The following is a 25895-nucleotide window of genomic DNA, read 5'->3' as shown; positions in this document are numbered from 1 at the left end:
TCTTCAGAATTTAATCATTGCAGTTTTAGTTGTCCTTGACCCAGCATTAATAAAGGTTTTTATTAGCGCAAGCTACTCTATAACGAGGGCGATCCGTCTGACATTGGCATTAAACAAAAAAAAAATGTCTAAATGGTTATTAAAGATAGAGATTTGATTTTTTCAAAGTGAATTTCCCTTACTATTTGGCATGTTTGATTCTCAATGACATTGGTAACCAGACCGCTTATCAACTGCTTTATAGCCGCATATACTATTTCTATACTTGTACCAATTGGAGCCATCTGATTTTTTTTTGAAGATTCTCCTAAATATACCTGTAAGATTAATCCTTTTTATAAATTATGTTAATTTTTTAGATTAGGGTACTAGTTGATACGGATTTGTTAAATAGAATTATATCTATAATACAAAGTAGAATGATGTCTGTCCGTCCGTATGTCTGTTCCTTAAGATCTTGATAACTACTGAACCGATCGTATTCTACTATTCATGGAATATACCTGCTGGTCCTGTGGTGGTTTTAGGCTATTTTTTGTTGGGGGTGGGATACTCCCCCCCCCCCAAAAAAAAACACAACAAAAAATACCCCTTCCATTTATTTTGAGGTTAGGTAATAAAAACATTGGTGCTGCACCACAAGGATGTCCAAAAGGGGGGGGCGGGAAGGGGTGATAACCAACCCCAAAATTTTTGATTTTCAATTTTTACCCCCCCCCCCCCAAAATAAAAAAGCTTGCCTCTATGATATTAAGATTACCCCCCTCAAAATTTTTATTATAAAACTTTTACCCCCACCCCCCTCCCAAAATGAAAAAGCTTTAACGCCCCTGCTACACCACCACTTTTTTTTAAATTGCCACTTCGGGCAAAGCTTCTAGAGGCTAGGGCCGAAGCCGTTAGTCCTTCTATGTAAAATTAAGCTTTTTTGTCTGTAGCGAATATTCTAGCTAACTGCAGAACCGATATGGCTCTCCTTTACAGCGAAGCTTCTTAAGGGTCCAAAGAAGGGTTATAACTTCTGTGGGGGATTTAATATCCACCGTCCCAAGAATCACCCCTAAAAAATTCCCTCCACCATGAACAAACTCATTATTGATATTTAGATGAGGATACTTAAAATTGGTTGGTTAATGCTGCTCCTTTGCAATGGATTAGCAACAGTTAGTTCTTCAGGTTTGAATTTTAATTTCATTCAGTATGGTTTTATTTAAACCTAGTTTGAAAACTGTACTTTTTATGAAAAAGTATAGATATCCTATATAAAAGAAATAGGATGTCTCTAAGTCTCAGTGTTTGACTGTCTGTCTGTATGTGCAAAAGGATCTCGCTAACCAATGAACCAATATGGTTCTCCTTTACAATGTAGGTACTCATAGGTCCTAGGAAGGTTTGTAATACTTTTAGTAAGGGTTCCACTATTCGAGATAAATCACATCCAATTGACCTCCAAACAAAATTCTTCTTAAATAAAATTTAAATTGGGAGGGATCGACTTTCCTGCCTTCCCACCAACCAAAAGTGCCTCTAGAATTATAGATAAAACCGCTTTATATATGTGTATTTAAATGTCAGTCCATAAGTCCTTAACGCTATGGGGGAAACGTGATTTTCTCGGCTCCTATTCAAGATAGACAGCTAAAATGTTTAAAGAAAATTCCTTTTACATATGACCATCTATACTATACATTGTTTTGTCCATCTGTCTGTTATTTAAGTGCTAGTTTGATTCCTAGATTTTCAAGTTTTTGTGATTTCAAGAAAAGGCCTGAAATTGTCAGGGATTCTAATTTTCTAAATTCCTATTCATGATTGATGGCTTAAATTATCAGGGGTTGAATATGCTCATATTTCCATCAATTTTCATTAAGATTTGTCTAAAAATTGAAGTGCTAAATCGATTGCTAGATTTTAAGTGTTTTGTCATTTGAAAGGTTGCGTTATTTTAAAAGTTTTGTGATTTCCCTATTTTACCAAGTTTAATGTCTGTTGTATGACACTTTTCTTTAGTAAATTTTTTTCCCGATATTCATTCATAATTTTTGAGGTTTGCTATTTATAGATGTTGTCATCCTTGTTTTTTTATTAAAATTTTCATTATTATTGCCATTTATCTCTTCTTTCTAGAGCATAGGCCACGCACAATGGTTCTCCATTATCTTTGAATTGGGCCTTAGTAGAGGCTTTACTGAAAGATGATAGATTCTTTTCTTTCAGTTCATCCAGGAATTCCCTCCAAGTTGTTTTTGGTCTACCTAGTTTCCTCTTTCCTGTAAAGGGGTTCCATATCAAGGCTAGATTGGTTAAATCATCACGCCCTTTCCTTAGAGTAATCCCCAACCATCTGCATTTTCTCTGCTTTATTGTCAGTTTGATGTCTGACATATCACTGCAATCTAGAAGCTCAGCATTTGTGATCTTATTTGGCCAAACAATCTTGTGAATTCTCCTAAGACATTTGTTGACATATGTCTCTAGCTTGGAGACCACTGCAGTGTTTAGGAACCAAGTTTCAGCCCCATACAGCAAAACAGAGATAACATTTGACTTGAAAAGTCTTAGCTTGGTCTTTATGGAGATGTTGTTGGAATTACAAATTTTGTTCAAGCTTGCAAAGGCTGTTCTAGAATTGTTAATTCTGTCACAGTGCTTCCAGCTTCATCAATTTTACTTCAAAGATACTCAAAGCAGTTTACATCCTCAAGAATTTGGTCTCCTATAGTTATTAGTTCTTGGAAGTTTGCATTTAATCTGAGTATGTTAGTATTTGGGGAAAATTTATTTCAAGTCCAATTTTCTTGGAATTTTCAGCCAGGGAATGCCATCACAGTTTTTCATGATCCAGTCAATGGCAAGGAGGAAAAGGAAGGGGGAGAGAAGGCATCCTTGTCTGTCACCTGTTACAATCTCAAAAAAAAGGTTGATAGTTTACATTTATACAAAACATTTCCACCTCCTTTATGATAGATAGCTTTAATAATATTGATTATCTTTTCTGGAATGCCATAGTGTCGGCAAATCTTCCAGAGAGAATTCCAAAGAATTAAATGCTTTTTTGTAGTCAATGAAGTTTACAAAAAGCTCAGAGTTCCATTTCTTGGATTGCTCTATGATGATTATCTGAGAGGTTATCTGATCAATAGTGAAACGGTTTGGTCTAAATCCAGCCTGATTAGGTCTTAGCTTTTCATTAACCTTCTTCTTTATTCTAAGAATCTTACCAAGGATACAGCAAGGTACTGAAAGAAGCTTTATCCCTCTGTAATCCCTCTGACATCGGGTCAAGTCTCCATTTTTAGCCAGTATTGAGATATGTCCATTCTTCCAGTCCTGCCCATCTATTTAGAATATCCTCATCAGTTTTAAGGAGTGAACCATCTTTGTCCCTGATGTATGATCCTGATTTATGTACTTTACCTGCAATGCTCTTAGTAATCTCATAGACATCTTTCATTCTATTTTGATTAGCAGCTTTTTTTGCTTGCAATGCAAGGTTTTCCAAGTGTTCTTTTTGGTAAATTCTGACACTTCTTTGGATTTCCCTGCTGAGCATCTTATACAGTCTTTATCTTCTAGAGAGTTTCTTAAGAGTGTATTTTGTCTTACCTCTCATTATAAACTTTTTTGATACCTTGCCAAATATCTTCAACTCCATCTTACTCTTGAATAGTCACCAATTCAAATATGTTCCTTAGAGTGAGTTTAAACTCTTGTAGCTTTTCCGAGTTTGAAGTTTTGTAAAATTATATAAAAATTTATCTAAATTCAATTTAACCCCTTACAGTCGGGCCCCTTGACGCACCTTAATCAGTCAGGGGGGGGAGCGTTTAACGCCCCCCTCTATTATCTCACTTCCTACTAGAGTTAGAGGGCTAAAAACTTTTGTGCAAGTCCCCTGTGTTATGATGAATTTCCGACCTTAAGTAAGTCAAAGTCAATTTTCGCTTCCTTCACCCTTTTATTTAACAACCTTTGTTTTTAGGTCCTTTTTTACTTAAAAATTTCAAACGGATGTAATTTTCTTATTTTTGAAGCTAGAAGAACAATTTTTTTGCAGAAAATGTTTATCTTCATGTAAATTTTATATTTGAAATGTCAAAATATAAATTTCAGCGGCCGCAGCTGTACTTGGCAGCTGCAAGCCGCCGCAGTCGGCGGTCGGCGGGAAAACGGCGGTGGATCTTTATGAAATTTTAATACGTTATGTAGACATGTAAGAAAAGCTTAAGTTTAAAATTTGAAGTCTCTAAGTCAAAAATTGAGGCCACAGGAGCCTTTTAAAGATTTCTGGAGACCTGGAGGATCAGGACCTGCAGGATCATACCTGGAACCTGAAATTGACTTGAACACCTGAGCTAGAGGGATATTTTTTTTTTGGCAAGTCCTCTGTCTAATAATGAATTTCAGACCTTAAGTAAGTCAAAGTCAATTTTCGCTTCCTTCACCCTTTTATCAACCTTTGTTTTTAGGCCCTTTTTTACTTTAAACGGCTGTAATTTTTTTATTTTTGAAGCTAGAATAAAAATTGTTTAGCAAAAAATGTTTATCTTTATGTAAATTTTATATTTGAAATATCAAAATATAATTTCAGCTGCCGCAGCTGTACTCGGCAGCTGCCAGCCGCCGTAGTCGGCGGTCGGCGGGAAAACAACGGCGGATCTTTATGAAATTTTAATACATTATGTAGACATGAAAGATAAGCTTAAGTTTGAAATCTAAGTCAAAAATTGCGGCCACAGGAGCCTTATAAGATTTCTGGAGACCTGAAGGATCAGGACCTAAAGGATCATACCTGGACCCTAAAATTGACTTGAACACCTGTATTTGATATGAGGATGTACTACTAGAGGATATTTTAGTATTTTGGTAAGTCAAAAAAATATTTTTGCTCTTTACCTGGATGACCCTGCCAGGTTTGCTGGCATCCTGTGCCCGCCAGGATGGAGATATTCAAAAAATTTCAACTCTCAGTTATGTCTCATACCCACACTTAAAAAGTCAAGCAGTTTGGGCTCTTTATCTTTCACACACAGAAAATGAGATAGAAAAAACCGGATGAGGGGGGCGTTCAACGACCCCCCTCCCCTTGACTGTTAAGGGTTAATTAATGGGGACCATCATAAAATGAAAAAGGCTTGAATTAATTACTGTTTAAAGTCAAAATATTAGCTGAAATGTATATTTATTTTAGATAGTAGAAATGCAGCTTCATGTATATTTGAAGATAAAAGTTTTTCTATGGGTCGACTGAAGATTAATGCGGCTAAGGATGATTCTACCTGTAAGGTAATATTCAGTTTTGCACTTACAGCATTATGTAAGATAAATAACTTTTCTTTGTATGCCTGTAAAGATTCAATTTTTGAGTTAAAAATAAAGAATCATTTAAGAAAAAATGAAGAAAAGTGTCAGAGCTTTTTACAAATGTGTACAAAAATATAATTTATTGCAATATTGTTTTATAAAATTTTGATTTGGTCATATTCTGCCTGTGGGTCTAAGTTAATTCTTGTTATCAGAAATGAAGAGAATTTAAGATTGATTGATTTTTTTTTATCTATTTTGTTGAAAAAAATTCTATATTGAGAAAATTTTACCCCACTTATAGTTATTAGAATTTAATGATTAATGGCTTATTTTCTTCGTTTTTTAATTCAATAAATAGAACACCAAAAAAATATTTTATTTTTTTATTTTAAAAGTACAGTAAAATAAAAAAATTTCAAAACATAAGTGTCAACATCTAAAAATGGATTTAGCGCATTTCTCTTATGCCTAAATCTTCTACCCTTCTGTTGTCGACTTCTGGAGCCAGTACTCCCTCCATGGTAGTGATAATACCTTCAAACTTTGATATGTTCTAGTACATGTCTCTAATAGTATCTGTATACATTTTTATCTCTATAACTCAACTTTGAAGTGTTTAGCAGCCATTCTTGCAAAAGGTTGAACATTTGAGCATTAGAAAAATGCGCTAAAACCATTTTTAGATGTTGACACCTATGTATTGAAATTTAGATTTTACTGTACTTTTTAAATAAAAACTGAAATATTTTTTGTTGTTCTATTAATTGCATTAAAAAACGAAGAAAATAAGCCATTAATCATTAAATTCTGATAACTATAAGTTGGGTAAAATTGCTTTCAAAAAAGTTCTCATAAAAAAAACACGGTACATTGTTAATATTTTCTGTATGATATTTAAATAAGGAGATTATACCCAGTATATTACAATAAGCTTTAAATATACTTTTCATCATGGTGTTAAATAACTATACAATTTCTAAGGGTAGCCAATAGGAATAATATATGAAATACCTACTTCATCTATAGTATCCTGATAGTGAACTTCATCTTTTTTATAATTACAGGATGCTTGCAGTAGCCACATGAAGTGCATGTACTGGAAAAGGGTGAAAACTTCTTGTTTTATTTATGTTTCAACAGATATTTCCACACAAGGATACACTTATGGAATAAACAATTGTCAGGGCTGTGGGACACCTACAATAGGTCAGTTATTAATATTTTCTGATATTTTATTCATAAGAATAAGGTATGATAAAAATTAACCAGAATAGAACTGATAGAATGGAATCATATTCTGAAAAAGGTAATTTTAATTTTAGATACAACTAATATCAAATTCTTTACCACCTATTTAAATCATATATATTTAAGTAAATATATTTATTGATTTTATTTAAAATTAATCTTAGTAAAAATGAAAAAAAAAGATAAACATGTGCTTTTGTTTGATGTAATACTGATTATTAATATTTCTCTATTAAAGAAATACATTGATAAATTAATGTATATTATTTTAGTCATTTGTCATATTTTAGTGCAAAAATGATTTTTTCTGTAAAACTTTTACGTTAATGTAAACAAACATAAATATATTAAGGTACAGCTCCAGAGTGTAAAATATCTGAAGGAAACCCATCCATGAAAAAACTGAACAAGAACACAGAAACTTCTACATACTGTATGAATATGTGTGCTGGCCAACAAAATTGTTTAATTTGGCAATTCCAACAATCAACTTTACAATGTCAACTCAGTGTTTTCAATGGTAAACAATCAATAGTATATTGTATTTGAATCCAAAAAGTAATGTAAATTGTATTCATTTATTAATTATTTTTCTTAGTCAAAAGGAGAAAGAATATATTTTCTGGCATAAACTACTGCACAAGTGGTAAATTTTGTTTATTATTTGTATGAAATTACAAAAGTTATGTTATGGAATTGAAAAGGGTTTATTCTAACAAACCAAAAGATAATATAATAAAATGATTATTGTTAAATCTGTCAAAATTAAAGTAAATTTTAGAAACAACTACTACAACCACAACTACTACCACAACAACTACTACTACCACTACAACAACCACTACTACTACTAGAACAACCACTACTACTACTAGAACAACCACTACTACCACTACAACAACCACTACTACCACTACAACAACCACTACTACCCCTACAACAACCACTACTACTACAAAAACCACTTCTACAACAACAACAACCACTACTACTACAACAACTAAAATTTCTAGTACACCAAATGCAACCCCAAGTATAAATGGTAAATTTTGAAAGTTTTTTAAAAATTACTTTGGTTATTTAATATTTATATCTAAATCATAGTAATCTATGTTTGAAGTTAAATTAACTACTGTAAAACCTAATATTAAAATATTATTTCATAAAAACTGTGTGATATAAAATGAGCATTCCTATTTTATAATTTTATCTTATTAGATCTGTTGAACGCAGCTAGATCTGGAAATGTTGAGTCAGTCAAAGACTTATTATCAAAAGGAGTAAATGTAAATGGAAGAGGAGCAGAGCCCTGGGGTAAATTTTTAGTACAGTTTAATACAATTAACAAAAGATTAGTTACATGAAGGGTATTTGAACAGATTAAATACTTTCAAGGTTAGATTTCCTTTGACCTTTAAATTTAATAAAAACAAGGTAGTACTGTACTATAGTTTATTATGTAGCTGCTGAACACAAAAATTAAAGAGTTTGTTTTATTATTGCTAGGTGAAACTCCACTGTATGAAGCTGGAATTAATGGTCATGTTGAAGTAGTTGATGTTTTGATTAGATATGGTGCTAATGTTAGTCTGCACTATGATGAAAAAGGTAATGATTTTTATTTAACCCTTAACAGTCCGGGGGGGGTGAACGACCCTCCTCCGTTTTTTCCTATTTCATTTTCTGTGTGTGAAAGATAAAGAACCCAAACTGCTTGACTTTTTAAGTATGGGTATAACACATAACTGAGAATGGGAATTTTTTGAATATCTCCATCCTGGCGGGCACAGGATGCCAGCAAACCTGGCAGGGTCATCCAGGTAAAGAGCAAAAATATTTTTTGACTTAAACAAAGCATTTTATATTACAAAAATACTAAAATATCCTCTAATAGTACATCCCTTTTTTGAAATACCTGTGTTCAGGTCAATTTCAGGTTCCAGGTATGATCCTGAAGGTCCTGTTCCTCCAGGTCTCCAGAAATCTTTAAAAGGCTCCTGTGGCCGCAATTTTTGACTTAGAGACTTTAAATTGTAAACTTAAGGTTTTCTTACATGTCTACATATCGTATTAAAATTTCATAAAGATCTGCCGCTGTTTTCCCGCCGACTGCGGTTGCTAACAGCTCCAAAGTACAGCTGCAGCCGCTAAAATTTATATATTTTTATTTCTAATATAAATTACATAAAGATGAACATTTTCTGCTAAAACATTGTTCTTCTAGCTTTAAAAATAAGAAAATTACAGTCATTTGAAATTTTTTTGAAAAGGACCAAAAAAAAGGTTGTTAAATAAAAGGGTGAAGGAAGCAAAAATTGACTTTGACTTAATTAAGGTCTGAAATTCATTATTAGACAGAGGACTTGCCAAAAAAAATTATCCCTCTAGCTCTAATAGGAACTGAGATAATATGGGGAGGCGTGTAACACCCCCCCCGCCACCCCCCCCCCCCGACCGATTAAGGTTCATATGCATTTTAAGAGAAAATTACTATTTCTATTCATATCGGTCAGACCCCTCATTAGCCGCTTTCTAGCGACCTGTTGTTAAATATTAAAACAGCTGTAGAGCATCCAATTCTAAGCTAAGATTACCAAATCTTAGGTGAAACTTTTTTTTTCATAAATATAACTTTTTCTGACCATCGCCGAAAAATGGCAGTTGCCGGCGCCAATAAATTTTTCATCTGTTTCTGATCAAAATAAAAGACTACATATAAAATTTGGCTGGTCTAGAGCTATTTTAAAATTCGGCAACTGGCAGCTTAAAAACGGCAAAATTACAGGTATGATATGAGACCCCTATCTGTAAGAGTTAAATACAAACAATATTGTTTTAGTTCAAGGAACACTGCTGGTACACTTATGTAGACAACAGTATTCAACTAGTCTTGAAGGAGTTGCCAAACTATTGCTAGCTGGTGGAGCAAATCCAAATAGAGGGGAACTAGATTGGGGTAAGACAGTAATAATGACACAATTATCTGATATTTTGAACAAATAGAAGCAATACCTAAAAAAAAGACATAATTATTGTAAATAAACTAAAACTGGGTTAGAATTTTGGACATTTCCAAACAGTTCAAAATTTGAATCTAATAATTCTTGTAATTTTATTTTTGATCGGCCTCTTAAAATTTTTACAACCAATGAAGAAAAAAAATAGTTTTTGGAAAAGTTAAAATTTTAAAATTATAAATCTTGATTTTGAGGATAATGGCATTTAAGATGCTCCTTCTGGTGCTGATTGTGAGCCAAATGTTTTGAAAGTGCATGCAGACAACTTATATATTGAACTATGGTCCAATTTTTGTAGTCATAGCAGCCTCCAGCCAAAAGTACCAAAAATGGTACATAGGCTAATCGACAAGTTGTTGTACTGGTCATGTACTAATTCACATTTGGCTCACCATCACCACCAATAGCAGCATCTGAAAGGTCAGCATCATCAAAATCATGATTTGAAATGAATTTTTAAAATTCATTAAAAACATTTTTTATACTATTGAGGGTAATTTTTATCCATTAGACTGGAGGTCATGAGCTCTCCTCTAAAGTGATAGAGGTCGAATTTCTTTTTTTCTAATATTTCTTTTTAGAAAATTAATTATTTTATACCTTATTCTGTTTCATAATAATTAATGCATAGATTTAAATTGTTAATATATCAGAATCAATCTTTTAAAGAGGAAAAAAGTGCAAAATGAACGTTTTCCAATTGATTTTCTTTGGATTTGCATATCTTTTTGATTCACCAGTAATTCCCCCTAATGCTGTTTTTGAGATCTTGTGCTTCATTAGTGCTGATTAATAAAAAATTAACAGTTGAAACTTGTAAACAAAACATGCATCTTCATTTCATGTTTATAGTAAAATGAACCTAAATAATAATAAAGGAGCTATTCTGAAAATTCCGATTTGCCTATTTATTATTAACCTTATTAACATGCCAAAAAGAATCAAGCCCTATACAGAAAAAAATGTACTGATTCTGTGAAAACTAACACTAAAAAACTGCAAGAAAATAAAAAGAACTTTTAGAGAAATCACACAATGATTTAAAGTACTAATTTATCTCAGACTTTGGGTACTGGCTTAAAGGGAATGTACAAGAATTTAGCAGTTTTAGGCAGAAAAGTATCAATAAACTTAATTTGTTATGATGTGGCTGGTTTTAACAATTTTTTTCTCTCCAGAAAATATCATTTCATAGATGAAAACTTTATTGTGATATTTGTTTAATAGCAATTCTAAGAACCCAATTAAATTGTGGGTTATTGGGCGATGGGTTGAATGGGTTCCAGGGAGATTTTTATAGTTATTAATTACATAATGATTATGTCAGTATTATGTGCTTGTAATCTAATTTTCAAATGAATGCTTTTTTCTTGGAACTCTTTTCTCATTTTATAGTTTTCTGCCTCTCCCTTTACAATTTCCTTCATATTTTCTGGATTAATCTGGATTTCATAGTCTTTCAGTGATAACTCTTAAACCGAATTAATTGCCCATTGTCCCCTCCCTTACTCCCTGATCTAATTAGTCATTTGTGTGTGTGTTCACAGCACAAGAACAAAAACTAGACTTATATACAATTCCTTTCTTTTTTTCTTTCAAGCTGTGTGTCTGTTTTGAATTGAAAAATCATTATCAAATATGAGTTTTTTTAACATTAAAACACCTTTTTCATATTTTAAAAAATATATTAAAGATAATTTTGACTTGATAATTGAATAAAATATGTTTTTTTGACATTACAATTTAGCATCCTCATGTTGACTTATTTAATTTTAAAAGTATGTATTTGGATTGTCCATTGAATATTTTAGGCACCTTTAACTGAACAATTTGGTCAATTTGGAGCAATATTAGAGAGATTTCTATGAAGATACTTACATTTTTTTCTAAAATATCTAATTTTATGAATTACCTTTTTGCTGTGCAAAAATGATTTTACAGTAAAACTTTGAAATAAGATACCTCATAAGTATTAGAGCTAGAAAAATGTTAGAGACGTTTTAAGAAAGCTCCAATACCTGTCTTTTCTTCTGTAATGTGAATATGAAAAACACAATAAGACAGGGTTAGGTGTAGGAACTCATTCTTTTTGACTATATCTTTTGATATGTAAAGCTTTATTTTCTAATTCATAGTATCTTTAAGGATTTTCTTGCGGCTATTCTCCTTTGCAAAGATCAGCCTACATGAATCATGTTGCATGGATTGACTTTCTTCTTAAAAATGGTGCAGATATAGAGTATAAAACTTGTTATGGTATGTATTTTAATCTTGTTGATTTGTGACCTTAGATGCCTTCAATAGGGTAAATAATTATCTGCATGAACTCAATGAATTATGAATATTAGTGACTATTAATTTTGTTTGTAAAAATTGTGTTTAAATCGTTTTTTAATTGGCATAATCATCAAAAGAAAAATATCTTCATTGTACTGAAATCCCATTTTCAGCAGTTAGTGAGATCCTTTGGGTACAGAAAAACATTATGTTACTTTATTACTTTACTAGTGGCTTCGCCCCTAGCCTATAGGGGCTTCGCCCTCTGAAGTAATGGGAAGTCAACCCTCCTAAATAGAAATATTCAAAAAGTTAGTCTTTGTTTAATTACTCTGTGGTAAAATTAAACCCAGGTTGTGCGCTGTATACACAAAAATTTTAATTCGTAAAAATTAAACTCAGGTTGTTTGCCCTATACACAAAAATTGCAATTAGTAAAAATTAAACCCAGGTTGTGCACTGTATACACAAAAAATTCAAATCATTAAAATTAAACCCAGGTTGTTTGCCGTATACACAAATATTTCAATTTGTAAAAATTAAACCCAGGTTGTTCGCATACACAAAAATTAGAATTTGTAAAAAAAAATATTTTTGGAGGGGGAGGGGGTCATGGGGGTTTCGCCCCATGATGCAATGGGGTTCCCCCACCTCAATTACTGTTTTTTTCTTTACAAAAATAAGAAAAATAAAAATTTTGAAAAAGGGGACTTTTTTATTTTTTGGGGGGATGGGGAGTCCCACCCTCCATAAAAATAGCTTAAAACCACCAGAGGACCAGTAGGTACATTCCCAGAAGGGTAGAGCCCAATTTGTTCAGCAGTTACTGAGATTTTACAAAAAAATGTAAAAAAAAAATTTTTGGGGGGGTGTTTTTTTTTAGTTTTTTGGGGGGTTAAGGGTGTCTTACCCCCCAAGAAAATAGCCTAAAACCACCACAGGACCAATAGGTAAATACCCTGAAGAGTAGAGTCTTATAAGTTCAGTGGTTACCGAGATCTTAAGGGATGGACAGACAGACGGACAGACAGACGAACAGACAGACAGACGAACAGACAGACAAACAGACAGACGAACAGACGGACAGACAGACAGACGGACAGACATCAAGCTACTTTCTACTATAGATTATAAGCATTTTTATTGATTGATTATTATTATCATTAATCATCATTTTGAGAGATGATATTATAGAGATTGATTAAAACTCTGATGACTTATTTCTATTACTAGCGGCTACGCCCCTAGAAGCCTCTAGGGGTACTTAAGGTAAGAGAGGTAAAAGTTGACCGTATCCCATTTTAAATTTGAGTTTAAAAAAAAAATATTTTTTTGTGGGGATGGGGATGAAGACACCCTCCCGAATAATAGTTTAAAACCTTCCGAGGACCTATCAGAAGCTTAATTATAAAGGAGAATAAAATCGGTTTAGCGGTTAGCGAGATCCTTTGGGACAGACAAAAAACGCTTACTACTTTATATATTAGGATAAACTTATTATAAACTTAACCCATTAGTGCCGAACCGGGTTTTAAAGCCCGGTTCCAGAAAATCACAAAAATAACCGGTTTCCAGCTTCATAATTGCATCATTCTCAGTATGAATCCCCCCTCTACTACCCTGGCTTTCATTTCCCCCTGAAGCAGGCAGTTTTGCTTACTTCCGTTTGCCGGTATAGCTCAACAAAATCTAAAAATCATGAAAAGAACCACTTACATCTTAATTTTGGAACATTTATTTTCTCTTAAAAGCATAGAATAGTTAATAATATAGTTTTTTTTTAGTTTATTTTTTGTGTAGATTCGATATTTGAAGCCAGACTAAATAGAGGATTTGTAGTTGATTATTTTTAAATTTTAGGTTATTTATTTACCCTTATTATGAAAAGGATTAATTATGACAGTTGCTCCGCCCCCTTTTCTTACATTATAATCTTTTAATAGGGGGTTTATCAAGCTTTTTAGACTAAAAAATTATTATGTTGTAATTTCATTTTCTTTATAACTTTTTTGTTTTTAAAGTTAGGATTATGAAACAAAAACAATTTTCCTGCTATATTCATAAAGATTTATTTGGTTCTTTAATCTAACATAATTTTGTCTAATAAAAATATCATTAAACTAAAAAGACTCAAAAATATGTGTACAAAAATGCTTTTTATTTAAAACCTAAATTTTTTATTTCATTTTTGTATAAAGTTTCTTTTAGTAACAAAAATAAAAGGATTTCTACCTTAATTTTGCTCAAAAAGTCGTTTCATGTTAAAAGTTACTTTTTCCTCAGTCACTTTTTCAAAACTTTAGCTCTAAAAATCTCTTGTGTTAATGGAGGTAAAAAAAATATTTTTTATATCTACTTATGTGGAAATCTATAGAGAACAAGGACATATACATGTTTAAATAATTCATTGAGAAATAAGGGCTGCAGATGCTAAAAAATACTTTTTCGAGGGTCAATCTGTATAAAAGGTATGTCAAAAATATACTCTGACACCTGTAGAATCATATTGCAGAGCTAAAAATAAGAATAGGCCCCAAATAACTTTTTAGGGGAATTTAAACTTAATTCTTTTAACACAGATTGAGACAGTTTTTATATATAATTAGGTTTTCTTTATTTTGGGGTAAAAATCATAGCTTTTATAGTGTTTTGCTTCATTAATATTGTAATCTAGTATAGTATAAGACTTTTGACAATATTATAATACAATAAATTAGCATAAACATGTTGAATATCTATTTCCCATTTAAATTATATAAAATTCGGCTGTAGAGGCTGAAATATGTAAAATGTAAATAAATGTATTGTGCAATACAACAAATTTATTTCTATAACATATATAAATATGATATGAAATCAGATTTCTTAAACTTATTTTTAAAATATTTTTAAGTATGTATGTGTGTATAGTTTTCATTCTTTTCATTTTAATAAAATACAATTTATCTAATTATATCGGAAATAAGTCACTTTGTTAAAACACTCTTTTTAAAAGTTTCAATTCAAGTTTTGTTATTGGTTAATTCTGAATCATCATAATTTGTATGTTAATTATTATAAATATCCTACAGCTTTAACTTTTAATGAATTAATATAAACAAAATCTAAAGGGACATTTTTTTACTATCATTAAGATTTAATCATATTATGGAGAAAAATGCTTTGTAAGCAAGAATTTATCCCTAAAAAAACAAAAGCTAATTATCTTTAAAAATTTTCTCAATCTATAGTAAATAAATAAACTTTAAAATCCCCCCATAAAGTTATTTAGGGCCCTATTTGTATTTCTAGCTCTGCTGTATGATTCTTCATGTGTCAGAATATATTTTTGATATAGCTTTCAAAAATCAGTTAAAAACAGTTTAACTCGTGATATTTAGAATTCTATAAAGGGCGAATATAGGTTTGATATGATATGAGCTTATATCAAAGGAGCCATTACATAGTTTTAGAATATATATGCCAAAGAAGGCGTCTTAACTTTTTTGCTTTTTATTTAAGATAGCTAGCCTGTGCTTTTAGTAAGTAGTAGATGTAAAATTTTCCATAGAATTTAGATATGCAATCGTTTTTTTTGTAGACCTCTTATTTTTGAAGTAATTTAAGTTTTAAAAAGAAAAATTTAAGTCGGTTTTAAGGTACCAAAACAAAACAAAAAAGAGAAAAAAATAGCCATATTAAACAAAAATAGTAAGATCTTTAATTTTAATTTTTAAATTCTGTTAAGTAATTGTTGAAAAATAAATTTTTTTTAACCTCGGTGAACGAAAACTTTGAAATGATTTATGTCCTAAAATAGGCATAAAAAATATGTATTTATATATACCTTTAGAATTAGAAAAATATTACAAATCCATTCTAAGCAAAATTGAAAAAAGTAATAAAAATAAAAAATTGTATTATATTAAAAATAGTCAAAAATATTATACATTAAACAGAGGTCTCCTTAACAAAACCTTAGATTAAAAAAAATCTCCAAAGAAACGGACAATGGGGCCTTCAAATAGGGCACAGTGGTGGTTAGAATCCGTTGGAGATTAAATCTTAGCTGCTCCTTCTTGCCAGATATTGCAATTTGAAGTTTTGCGGTAAAAATGCCTAAAATTACAAGAATTCCAAGGATATATGCATACATGAACACCTTAATTCATCAAATAAAAAGATGAGTTTAACATTTGAAGAGTTTAGATGTCTCTGCATATGTAAACTACACAGTCCCTCCCCATTTACAAAATTTTAAAACTTTAAAAAAAACTATTTTAACAAGAGTAATGAAAAAGGTACAATGTCTAGTTTATAACTTTAAGCTAGAAGCTGTTACCCTGGAACCAGTAGAAAAAACCTCAGTTCAAGATTACATATAGCTAAAGTTAGTTTTTAAAATACTCACAACCCCCCCCCCCTTCAACCCCACCCCTTACAGTCCATAATTTTAAGGGGGAATGGGTATATTTCTTTAGACATCACTAAATAAATATATAAGCTTTAGTACATAAACTTTAGTAGGCATCAAAATCTCTTACAAAAATTGATGCAACCAACCCCCTCTATCTGTTGGAAATAGAGGCTAGTGGCATAGGTAAATAATATTTTGTATCATTTAGAAACCTCTAGAGATATTCAGGGTTATTATTTTAACTTATATAGGCCCATATTTACTTTTATAAATATCTATTTCAACTACAACCCTAATATCTATTCCAAATACAATTATTTGCTGCATAATCTCCTCCAACCTATTGGACTAATAAAAGAAATATTGTCAACCCATTGCTCCTTCCCAAAACATTGAATAGGTAATACATTTAGAGCAATTTGGAAATCTAAAAGCTTTATTCCAAAGTTTGCTCCTTGATGCTTTAGCGGTTCCTGAGTAAAACACAAGTGGTGAGATTTTATGGAGGGTAGCTTAAGAGTGAGGGGGAGGGCAAGCAATAATTTAATATTATTTTTATGGGGGTGGAGGAAATTGTGCAGCAATATAATTTTTCTGGATGGGGTTGGTTGAAGTTGGGAAAGGTCAGCAATATTTGTTCAAGTATGAAGTAATTATGGACCTACTAAAGTTTAAATCCAAAAGGGTATTGCTATACTTGCCTATATTACTTAATTGGAGGGGGGGGGGGGGAGATTGTAAAGCAATATGGAGGGAAGGGGGGCTTGGAGGGGGGGTTTCAGCAAATTTTGTAAAAGTTGCTTTTGACCTACCAAAACATATCTCAGAGGTTTGCTTTGCTGCTATAATTCTAGCGGTTTCTTAGTAACACAACAGAGAAGTACCCTTTCAACTGCAACCCTCCCCCCTTTCTCTCTTTGCAAAATGTTATGTTTATGATTTATGAGGGGAGGGGAAGAGGTCAGCAATATATGTAAAAGTGCTTTGGGTCCTACAACAATACAAATCCAAAAGCTTATACATATATATCTAATAGTTTTTTAAAACACATTAGAATGATCTTCTGCCACCCCCCCCCCCCACCCCCTCCATTAGGTTAGGACAAAGGGGAGGGGGGGGGAGAAGGTGGTCAACATAATTTCTACAAACTTTTGGCCTAAAAACCTTACATAAAAATTTTTCCCACTATACTTCAATTAGTTTTTGAAAAACATAATAGCATTACTATGCTTCCCCCACCCCTCAACCCTAAAGTTTGTAGGTTGTGAGAGTATGGAGGGTGGGGGGGGGGGGAGCAATATTACTAAAAGTAACTTGGGCCATATGTAAACTTAAACTGAAGTTTTTTCTTCTAGTTCCATGTTAACAGCCTTTAGGATAAAGTTGTAAATTGGACAAACCTCTTTAAGCTTATAGTACCTTATTTATTACTCTTATTGAAGTTAAAAACATCATTTATAGTAGTAAAAAAAAATTGTTTTGAATGGGGATGTAGTGTGTAGTTTACATATGAAGAAATATCTTAACTCTTCAAATGTTAACTCACCCTTTTTATTTGATGAATTAAGGTGTTCACTTATGCATATATCCTTGGAATCCTTGCAATTTTAGGCATTTTTACCACAAAACTTCAAATTGCAATATCTGGCAAGAAGGAGCAGCTAAGATTTAATCTCAAACAGATTCTGACCACCACTGTGCACTATTTGAAGGCCCCATTGTCCGTTTCTTTGGAGATTTTTTTTAATCTAAGGTTTTGTTAAGGAGACCTGTGTAAAGACAACCTTTACTTTCATTATTCAGCTGTGAATTAATTTAGCCCAATCTCAATTTCTATTTTACATTTGTTTTGTTATGAAATCAATATTTAAAGAAACACTTTTTTACGATTTATTTTTTTTTTAATTAAAGTATTTGGCGAAAATGGAAATTGAAAGCTAGAAAAAAAGTCTATATAAGTTACCTTTACAAGGCAGAAAGAAATTGAGACATGGCTTTCATTATTCAGCTGTAAATTAATTTAGCCTAATCTCAATTTCTATGTTACATTTGTTTTGTTATGAAATTAATATTTCAAGAAACACTTTTTTACGATTTATTATCTTTATCTTTTATTTGATTTTTGTTCTAAATAATCATCAATAAGACATTTAAAATGAATGGCCATCTTTAGATGAAAATCGAAGTTGAAAGCTAGAAAAAAGTCCTATTTAAGTTACCTTTACATGGAAGAAAGAAATTGAGACATAGCTTAAGTAAGTGTTGCCAGTATTTTGTAATATTTTGGCAATTTTCATATATTTTTTTATAATAGTTTATTAACTATTTTCAATTTTGCTTAGAATGGATTTGTAATATTTTTCTCATTCTAAAGGTATATGTAAATACATATTTTTATGCCTATTTCAGGATAAAAATCAGTTCAAAGTTTTCGTTCATCAAGGTTAAAAAAAATAGATTTTTTCAACAATTACCTAACAGAATTAAAAAAATAAGGTGTCAAATTAAAGATCTTACTATTTTTGTTTATTATGGCTATTTTTTTCTCTTTTTTTGTTTCATTTTAGTACCTTAAAACCGACCTAATTTTTTTTTAAAAACATAAATTAATTCAAAAATAAGAGGTCTACAAAAAAAACCGATTGCATATCTAAATTCTATGGAAAATTTTACATCTACTACTTACTAAAAGCTTCGGCTAGCTATCTTAAATAAAAAGCAAAAAAGTTAAGACGCCTTCTTTGGCATAGATATTCTAAAACTATGTAATGGCTCCTTTGATATACGCTCATATCATATCGAACCTATATTCGCCCTATAAGCAAAAATATTTAACTTGTATGCAATCCATTATAGGTTCAAATACTGCATTAGTAATTGCCTGTATGCGGGTAAAGGCAGATTCAATAAAAATCCTCCTTGAAAATGGAGCCAATCCTAACCACATGAAATATCTTCGACCTTTTGGTATAAATGGTAAGTACTTTATGTTAATCCCAATGATTGAAGTAACTTATCCAATGTCGAGATATTTAACAAATCCAACTCTCAGTTTTGTTTCATACCATTTATTGAAAAATAAGCAGTTATGGCCCTCTCTATCTATCTTTCACAACCAGAAAATGGAATATTAATCCCAGATTAACAATTAATCCCTATGATGAGTTTCATATTTTTGATATATTTCTTACTTCAGATGGGAATTGTTTAATGCTCGTTAGTGCTAATAGTGTTGATGAAGTAGATTCGATTAACATTGTTAATTTATTACTTGATTATGGTGCAAGGATAAATGATGCAATTCCTGATGGTAAGCTGAATTTATTTTACACATAGCTTAGTTAACAAATTACATTTAAGGGGACCGTGCATGGAAAAAATTCCCACCAGATTATCAAACCTTAACATCATCTCTTCATATAAGCTCAATATTTTTATTTAATCCTTACAATAAAGTAACAGGATGTTTGTGTGTTTGTATGTTTGTCTGTGTGTTTGTATGTTTGTACCGAAGGATCTCGCTAAACGCTGAACCAATCGGATTTTCTTAACAGGGTAGCTTCTCATAGATCTCGGGAAGGTTTATAACTATCTTATTGGGGGGTGGGACACCTTCAACCCCCCCAAAAAATAAACAATCCCCCCCCCAATTTTTTTTTAACTAAAATTAAAATGAGGTGGGGGGGGCACTCCCCCACAAAAAAAATCGAATCTCTCCTCCTCAAGTCCCTAGAGGCCTCTAGGGCGTAGCCGCTAGTATCAAATAAAATAATAAAGCAAAATATTAGTATCCAAGTAACTTCAGTGGGGCCATCTCTCGCCCACCTTTAATTAAAAATTTATGAATAATAAAGGTGAAATATTTCTTTATAAACAGTCTGATAAAAGTGTCATATAAATCTACTAAGTAGATTATTTATTGTCCGACACAATAAAAAAGATATTATCATTTCAAATAACCTTTGAGATTCATCCCTTTGTAGACAGTGATGTCATCTAATACATCCTTAATAGTAAGTAAATTGTTTAAACTATATATGACAAGTTTAATATCCCTAAGAACATTTAAGTAAATAAAAACGTTTAGATTTTCCCTTTTTTTTCTCAGTTTTCCCTCCCAAAATACCATAAATCAAGGCATAAATCCTCTATATTTTTGTTAATAGGATGTTTTTGGTTGATCAGTATAGTGAAATGTGCTTAGAAAATGTTAAGATTTAATAACATGATGAGAAATTTTCTACATATACACTTCCTTTAAATAGCCTGTCCGAAATATAACACGAATTATTAGCAAAGCTTTTCTATAATAGGGTCTAATTTGTCTCAGTTAGCTTCTTTTGTGTAACGATTAGCTCTTTTTGATAGAATTGTCCTATCAATTTCAAACGTATGATGATTCCAATAACAAATATTTGAACAGATTTGGAAAGCGTAGCAACTCTATAAACCTTACCAGAAAGTCCTTACCTCCATTAAAAAAAAACTTAATATGATATAATTATCCGATCCATCTGATTTTTGGCATAATGATTGTTAGGATAACAAGGTACAATATTATAAACGAGCCATCTCTATAATTAAATCCTAAATATGAAAGTATGTCCTTATACTGTATACTTTTTTGCGCAATTATGCTAATTGCAACCTTTAACAAGTCTTTTGTTAACTATGCTTTAGTGTAATCATTACATAAAGTTATAAAAGTAAAAATTTATATTTAAAATTTTAATTGTATTTAACTCTGTTCTGGATTTAAACTATTATTATAGGAACTGCATTGCATTTTTCATCAGGAGTATACCAAGATTTGCGATATAATAATACTAAATTGCTTCTGGAAAAAGGAATATCTGTTACTACCAAGGACAGTAGAGGTAAGTTTGAAATGAAAAGTTTGAAATAGCTATTATAGCGTACAGGATGGATGGGTATACCAAGTTATAACTATAGAGAAGCTTACCTTCCGACCCCAATAACACAGGGTTATTTATTCAAGTTTGTTTATACACAAACAACACAATACTGATTCAATTTAGGGTGGGTTAAGAAAGATAACATTGTATTCTTTCCCTTGATATAGTTTGGGGAAGGAATGGCAAAAAACAAAAATGGAATTGCACTCAAGGCATAATTTATTTAACAGATTTCATAACATGATAATAATATAAATAGGTGCATAGCTACTATTCAATTTAGTCTGTCCCTTTACACTATCAATATAGATTAAAGGAATATTAATTTTTTTTCAAAACATGTTAATGATAATATGTAATTTTAAAAACTTATAGGCAACACTGCTCTTCATACAGCTGTAAGAGTTAACAATATCTTGACCGCACAGCTATTGATTGATTATGGATCAAATGTCAACGATAAAAACAAAAAGGGTAAGTAATAAAACCAATATTTCTTGAAATAGTCTACAGGGAGTAAGGGAGGGGGCAATGGATCGAATATTCAATTTTTAGGAGTCTCAGACTTTGGGTACTGGCTTAAAGGAAATGTGCACGAATACAGCAGATTCTGACTGACTTTGGGTACTTGCGCATCAATGCCTCGCTAACTAGCAGTTTTGAATATGCAGACAGAAAAATTTGTTATTAATAGCTGGTTTTAACAAATATTTTTTTCCAAGAAAATGATTTTTCTAGTGATTTATTACAGAATGTTTACTACATTGTGATGTGTTGATAATTTAATTTTCAAGTAAATGATTTTTTTCTTAGAACTAATTTTGTTCTAAATTAGGTTACCATGATCCCTTTACAATTTTGGTAAAATTTTCTTGATAAATCGGGTTTTCATTGCTTTTCAGCGAACCCTCTTAAATTGAATTAATTGCCTATTGTCCCCACCTTTACTCTCTAAATAGTCTATATAATTATAACTTTATTTTGTAATAATATAGGCCAGAACTGCCTACATATTGCTGCTTCAAATTGTGATTCTAAGATTGAGAATTCTAAATATGAATGGAGTGAAATGGTTCAACTTTTACTTGATAATGGTGTTGATGTACAGGCAACTGATAACAATGGTAATATAAATTTTTATATTGATTGATTTCATTTTCATTTCTCACAAAAAATAATAAATAATGTAAGAAAATATAAAGATATGAAAAGAAAGTTTGCTTTGCAAAGGGAGATGTATTCATAATATAGTTTTTATATATTTATTTATTATTTAATTGTGGAGCACAAATACCGGCCCTTTAAAAGGACTCTCCACAGAAAAATCAACTTTGGATTTTTGAAAATCTAACCTGAAACTATTATTCTCTGTTCAATTTTAGGCATTTTTTGTTTTTGTGGCATCGCGATCGAAGCCCTTTGAAAATTTTGTCCGCCGCCTATTTGTACTGCCGCTATAACAATATATACTACACTTTCCTCCACTCAATATATGTTCGCCGCTAAAGAACATTTGCTCCATTGCAACCGGCCGCTCTACGATTTATCCTCTTCCTTGACTGGACAATCCTGCCGCCTCCATTTTGTGTTCGCCTCCGCCAAATATAACCATCTTTTGCCGCAGTTGCCGCATTCATCGCCCTTCTCCGCCGCTACTCCGCTATACATTGCGTACGTAGCTATACACAACACCCCCAGCCTCCATTTAATTTCTGAACAAGGGAGAGGGGAGCATGTATTAAAAAGCGACGTACAGCGGAGTAGCGGCGGAGAAGGGCGATGAATGCGGCAACGGCGGCAAAAATAGAAGCTAAAAATCACTAAAGCAGCACAAATTAAATGGCGGGAGGATTCACTTAAAGGAGGTAAAAAATTTCAAAGGGCTTCGATCGCGATGCCACAAAAACAAAAAATGCCTAAAATTGAACAGAGAATAATAATTTCAGGTTAGATTTTCAAAAATCCAAAGTTGATTTTTCTGTGGAGAGTCCTTTTAATTTCTAATAAAACTGAAAATATTGTGCATCAATTAGCCATGACAAATTTTTTTTATATTTATTATACTTGTCTAGGAGAAACAGCACTAGAAATTGCGAAGGAAAACGATTGTCAAGAAGTTGTTGATGTTCTCGAAGCTTGGCTCCTTATCAATGGTAAGTTACAGTTTATTGTGGTTTAGATTTTTTTAGAAACTAGAAAATTAATTCTTAATAAGAATAAGAAAAAATCAATAAGTAAGTTAGTGTTGAAATTTTTTGAATATCTCCATTTTGACTGGCAAAGGAAAAACTCTATTTACCCTTTTCAGTCGGGCCCCTTGCCGCACCTTTATTTTTCGTTGGGGGGGGGGGGGCGCCCCCCCCCCCCTATTATCTTCGTTTCTATTAGAGCTAGAGGGCTAAAATTTTATATGCAAGTCCCCTATTTGATAATGAATTTTCGACCTTAAGTCAAAGTCAATTATCGCTTCCTTCACCCTTTTACTTAACAACCTTTGTTTTTAGGTCCTTTTTACTTAATAATTTCAAACAGCTGTAATCTTTTTATTTCTGAAGCTAGAATAATTTTTTTGCAGAAAACGTTCATCTTTATGTAAATTCTATATTTAATTTTACCTGTCCTATTATTGTAAAATGGTGGTAAAAAGACGGGGATCCCTTCCCCCAAATGTATAGGGGGTAAGTGATCTATTTGTTCCCACCCTTAACCCAGCCTATTTAAGTATGCTATTGTTGTGGGAGGAGTTAATTAACTATAGCAATTTTAACCTAACTTGCATTGCGTCACCAATATTTTCTTGGATGTATTGTATAGATTCTTGTTGAATAAACTTGTAAATACTAGAAACCTAAAACCTACTGTGTTTGTGACTTATGAGTAAAGCAGCTCTATAAGCTGCTGTCGTTGTAAAAGAAAACTATTCTACAATGGGCACTTGTAACATAATCATAGAAAACAACATATACTACTTTTGATTATACATTAGGAAATAAAGGGCTGTAAACCTAAAAAATACTTTCTTATCGGTCATGCTGTAGTTATACAAGCAGTATTTACATACAGCCTAAATCTTGTTGGCTATACCCTTTTCCTGAATTGTGGTTAATAAAGGGGTTAATGTTGTTTATCATCATGGGGGATGTCCATCAATACATCAACTATTGTCTTCTCCCTGAGTATTAGTAATAGTTATTTATTGTGATTCATGATGGAATGGGTATTCAAAATATTATGTCAACGTTTGATCACATGACAAATAAGAAATTCCTCTATCCCCAATTTTCCCATATGATCATTATAATAAAGAAAAATTGTCTGTAATACGTTGCTTTACATAATTGTTCAGTATGGTTGAGAACTGAGGTGAATTCTTTAAAAAAAACTTTTGCCCCACTAAAATCAGTTTGCTCCACTAAAATTTGAGTGAGGCAAAATAATCCCCTCTAAATTTTTAGTTTGCCTCACTGGTTTTAGTGGGGCAAAAGTTTTTTTAAGAATTCACCTCTAGTTTCAATCATTTTTTTTATTTTAGTTTCATTTTAATGTTATTTAGGAATGGATTTAGAATTGGCAGCTTGAAATGAAACTATATGGATTTGTGTGCTACTGATATTTTTGATTTATTCTTTGGTTTTTACTTTTGTGTTCATTTTTAAATAAATTTTGGCAATTTTCTTTTCTTGTGTTTTGTAAATGCATGCAGCAGGGATATATTATTTTACTTTACCCAACTTTACTATAAAAACAAGGATGACAACATCCATAAAAAAGCGTTGCTCGGAAACGATAGGACACACGGACATATAGATCACATAAAAATGTTTGGTTAAAAAAGTAAAAAAATCAACATGTTTAAAATGGACGTACGGACATTCTGGTAATGATTATAGAGTTGCTATGCTTTCTAAATCATACCTAACTACTTCAGGAATCACCATGCAAAGTTTGAAATCGATAGGACAATTCTAACATGCCTAAATTTATAAAAAAAAAGCTAACTATCTCAAACGTACGGATGGACGGACGCACGGACGGACAGACGGACGGACGGACGTATGGACCGACCCTAATTATAGAAAAGCTTCGATTTTAAAAAACAATAATACAAATCTCATTCCTGCAATGGCTTGGCTGTTTAGTTATTAATCCTTACAAAAAGTAATTTTTTTGTTATGAAAAATAAAAATTTCGTCCTAAAATTTGGTCATCCTAGCTACAAAATTGGCCGCTCTACAGTTATTTTAAAATTTAGCGGCTGGCCGCTAAAAAGCGGCCTGATCGCTATGACTAGAAAAAGTAATTTTCTCTAAAAATACACATGAACCACCAGAAAAAAATTTTATGTCTTTATCTGTAACAGAAGCCGAGATTACCCCCCCCCCCCCAATCTATTAAGGTGGGAATAGGGGCCCGATCTGTAAGGGTTAAGCATTTGATCAATTGTGTAAACTTGCGACTGTAGTGTAACACGTAGCGCATCTGCTCGTTTTCGGGAAAGTGATCGGTTCGACTCATTACGATGCACAGTCAGAACTTCTTAGACAAAGGTCGTGCAATCAAAGGGTTAGTTTTCTGATGGGCGAATGAACGATTTATACCGCTATCATAAACAGAGTATGTTTCAAGGTACGTTCAGAAGTCTAGTACCCGAAGCGACACCAAGAGTCAACATTATCAAAGGGTGTATGTAGCTGTGGTAAGCCGAACGTTTCAGCTCACAGGGTTGCGAGTTCG

The 25895-nt window shown here is 32.0% G+C and overlaps 1 protein-coding gene across 1 annotated transcript; it reads left to right on the top strand.

Moving 5' to 3' along the window:
- On the top strand, positions 1–24837 carry LOC145325797 (uncharacterized). The gene is made up of 18 exons (XM_080168757.1): positions 1–55; positions 1107–1176; positions 5192–5286; positions 6372–6513; positions 6908–7075; positions 7154–7201; positions 7337–7597; positions 7774–7869; positions 8062–8163; positions 9395–9511; positions 11718–11828; positions 19102–19221; positions 19442–19555; positions 21018–21122; positions 21537–21635; positions 22157–22285; positions 23234–23314; positions 24715–24837. The coding sequence occupies exons 2-18, from the start codon at positions 1107–1109 to the stop codon at positions 24738–24740; spliced, it is 1884 nt and encodes a 627-aa protein (XP_080024883.1). The 5' UTR covers positions 1–55; the 3' UTR covers positions 24741–24837.
- The last annotated feature ends 1058 nt before the right edge of the window (positions 24838–25895 follow it).

This window comes from Acartia tonsa, chromosome 8 (genome assembly GCF_053477335.1).
Source record: "Acartia tonsa isolate MP-2025a chromosome 8, ASM5347733v1, whole genome shotgun sequence".
NCBI classification, from domain to species: Eukaryota; Metazoa; Arthropoda; class Copepoda; order Calanoida; family Acartiidae; genus Acartia; species Acartia tonsa.
This window is presented reverse-complemented; position numbering and strand designations above follow the sequence as displayed.

What these genes read in the sequence shown, in the direction of transcription:
- LOC145325797 (XM_080168757.1), top strand. Translation starts at nt 1,107, where the DNA reads ATGAGGATACTTAAAATTGGTTGGTTAATGCTGCTCCTTTGCAATGGA. An exon ending in AGCAACAGTTAGTTCTTCAG is followed by an intron (nt 1,177 to 5,191) that starts GTTTGAATTTTA and finishes TATTTATTTTAG; the next exon opens with ATAGTAGAAATGCAGCTTCA. An exon ending in CAACGATAAAAACAAAAAGG is followed by an intron (nt 21,636 to 22,156) that starts GTAAGTAATAAA and finishes GTAATAATATAG; the next exon opens with GCCAGAACTGCCTACATATT.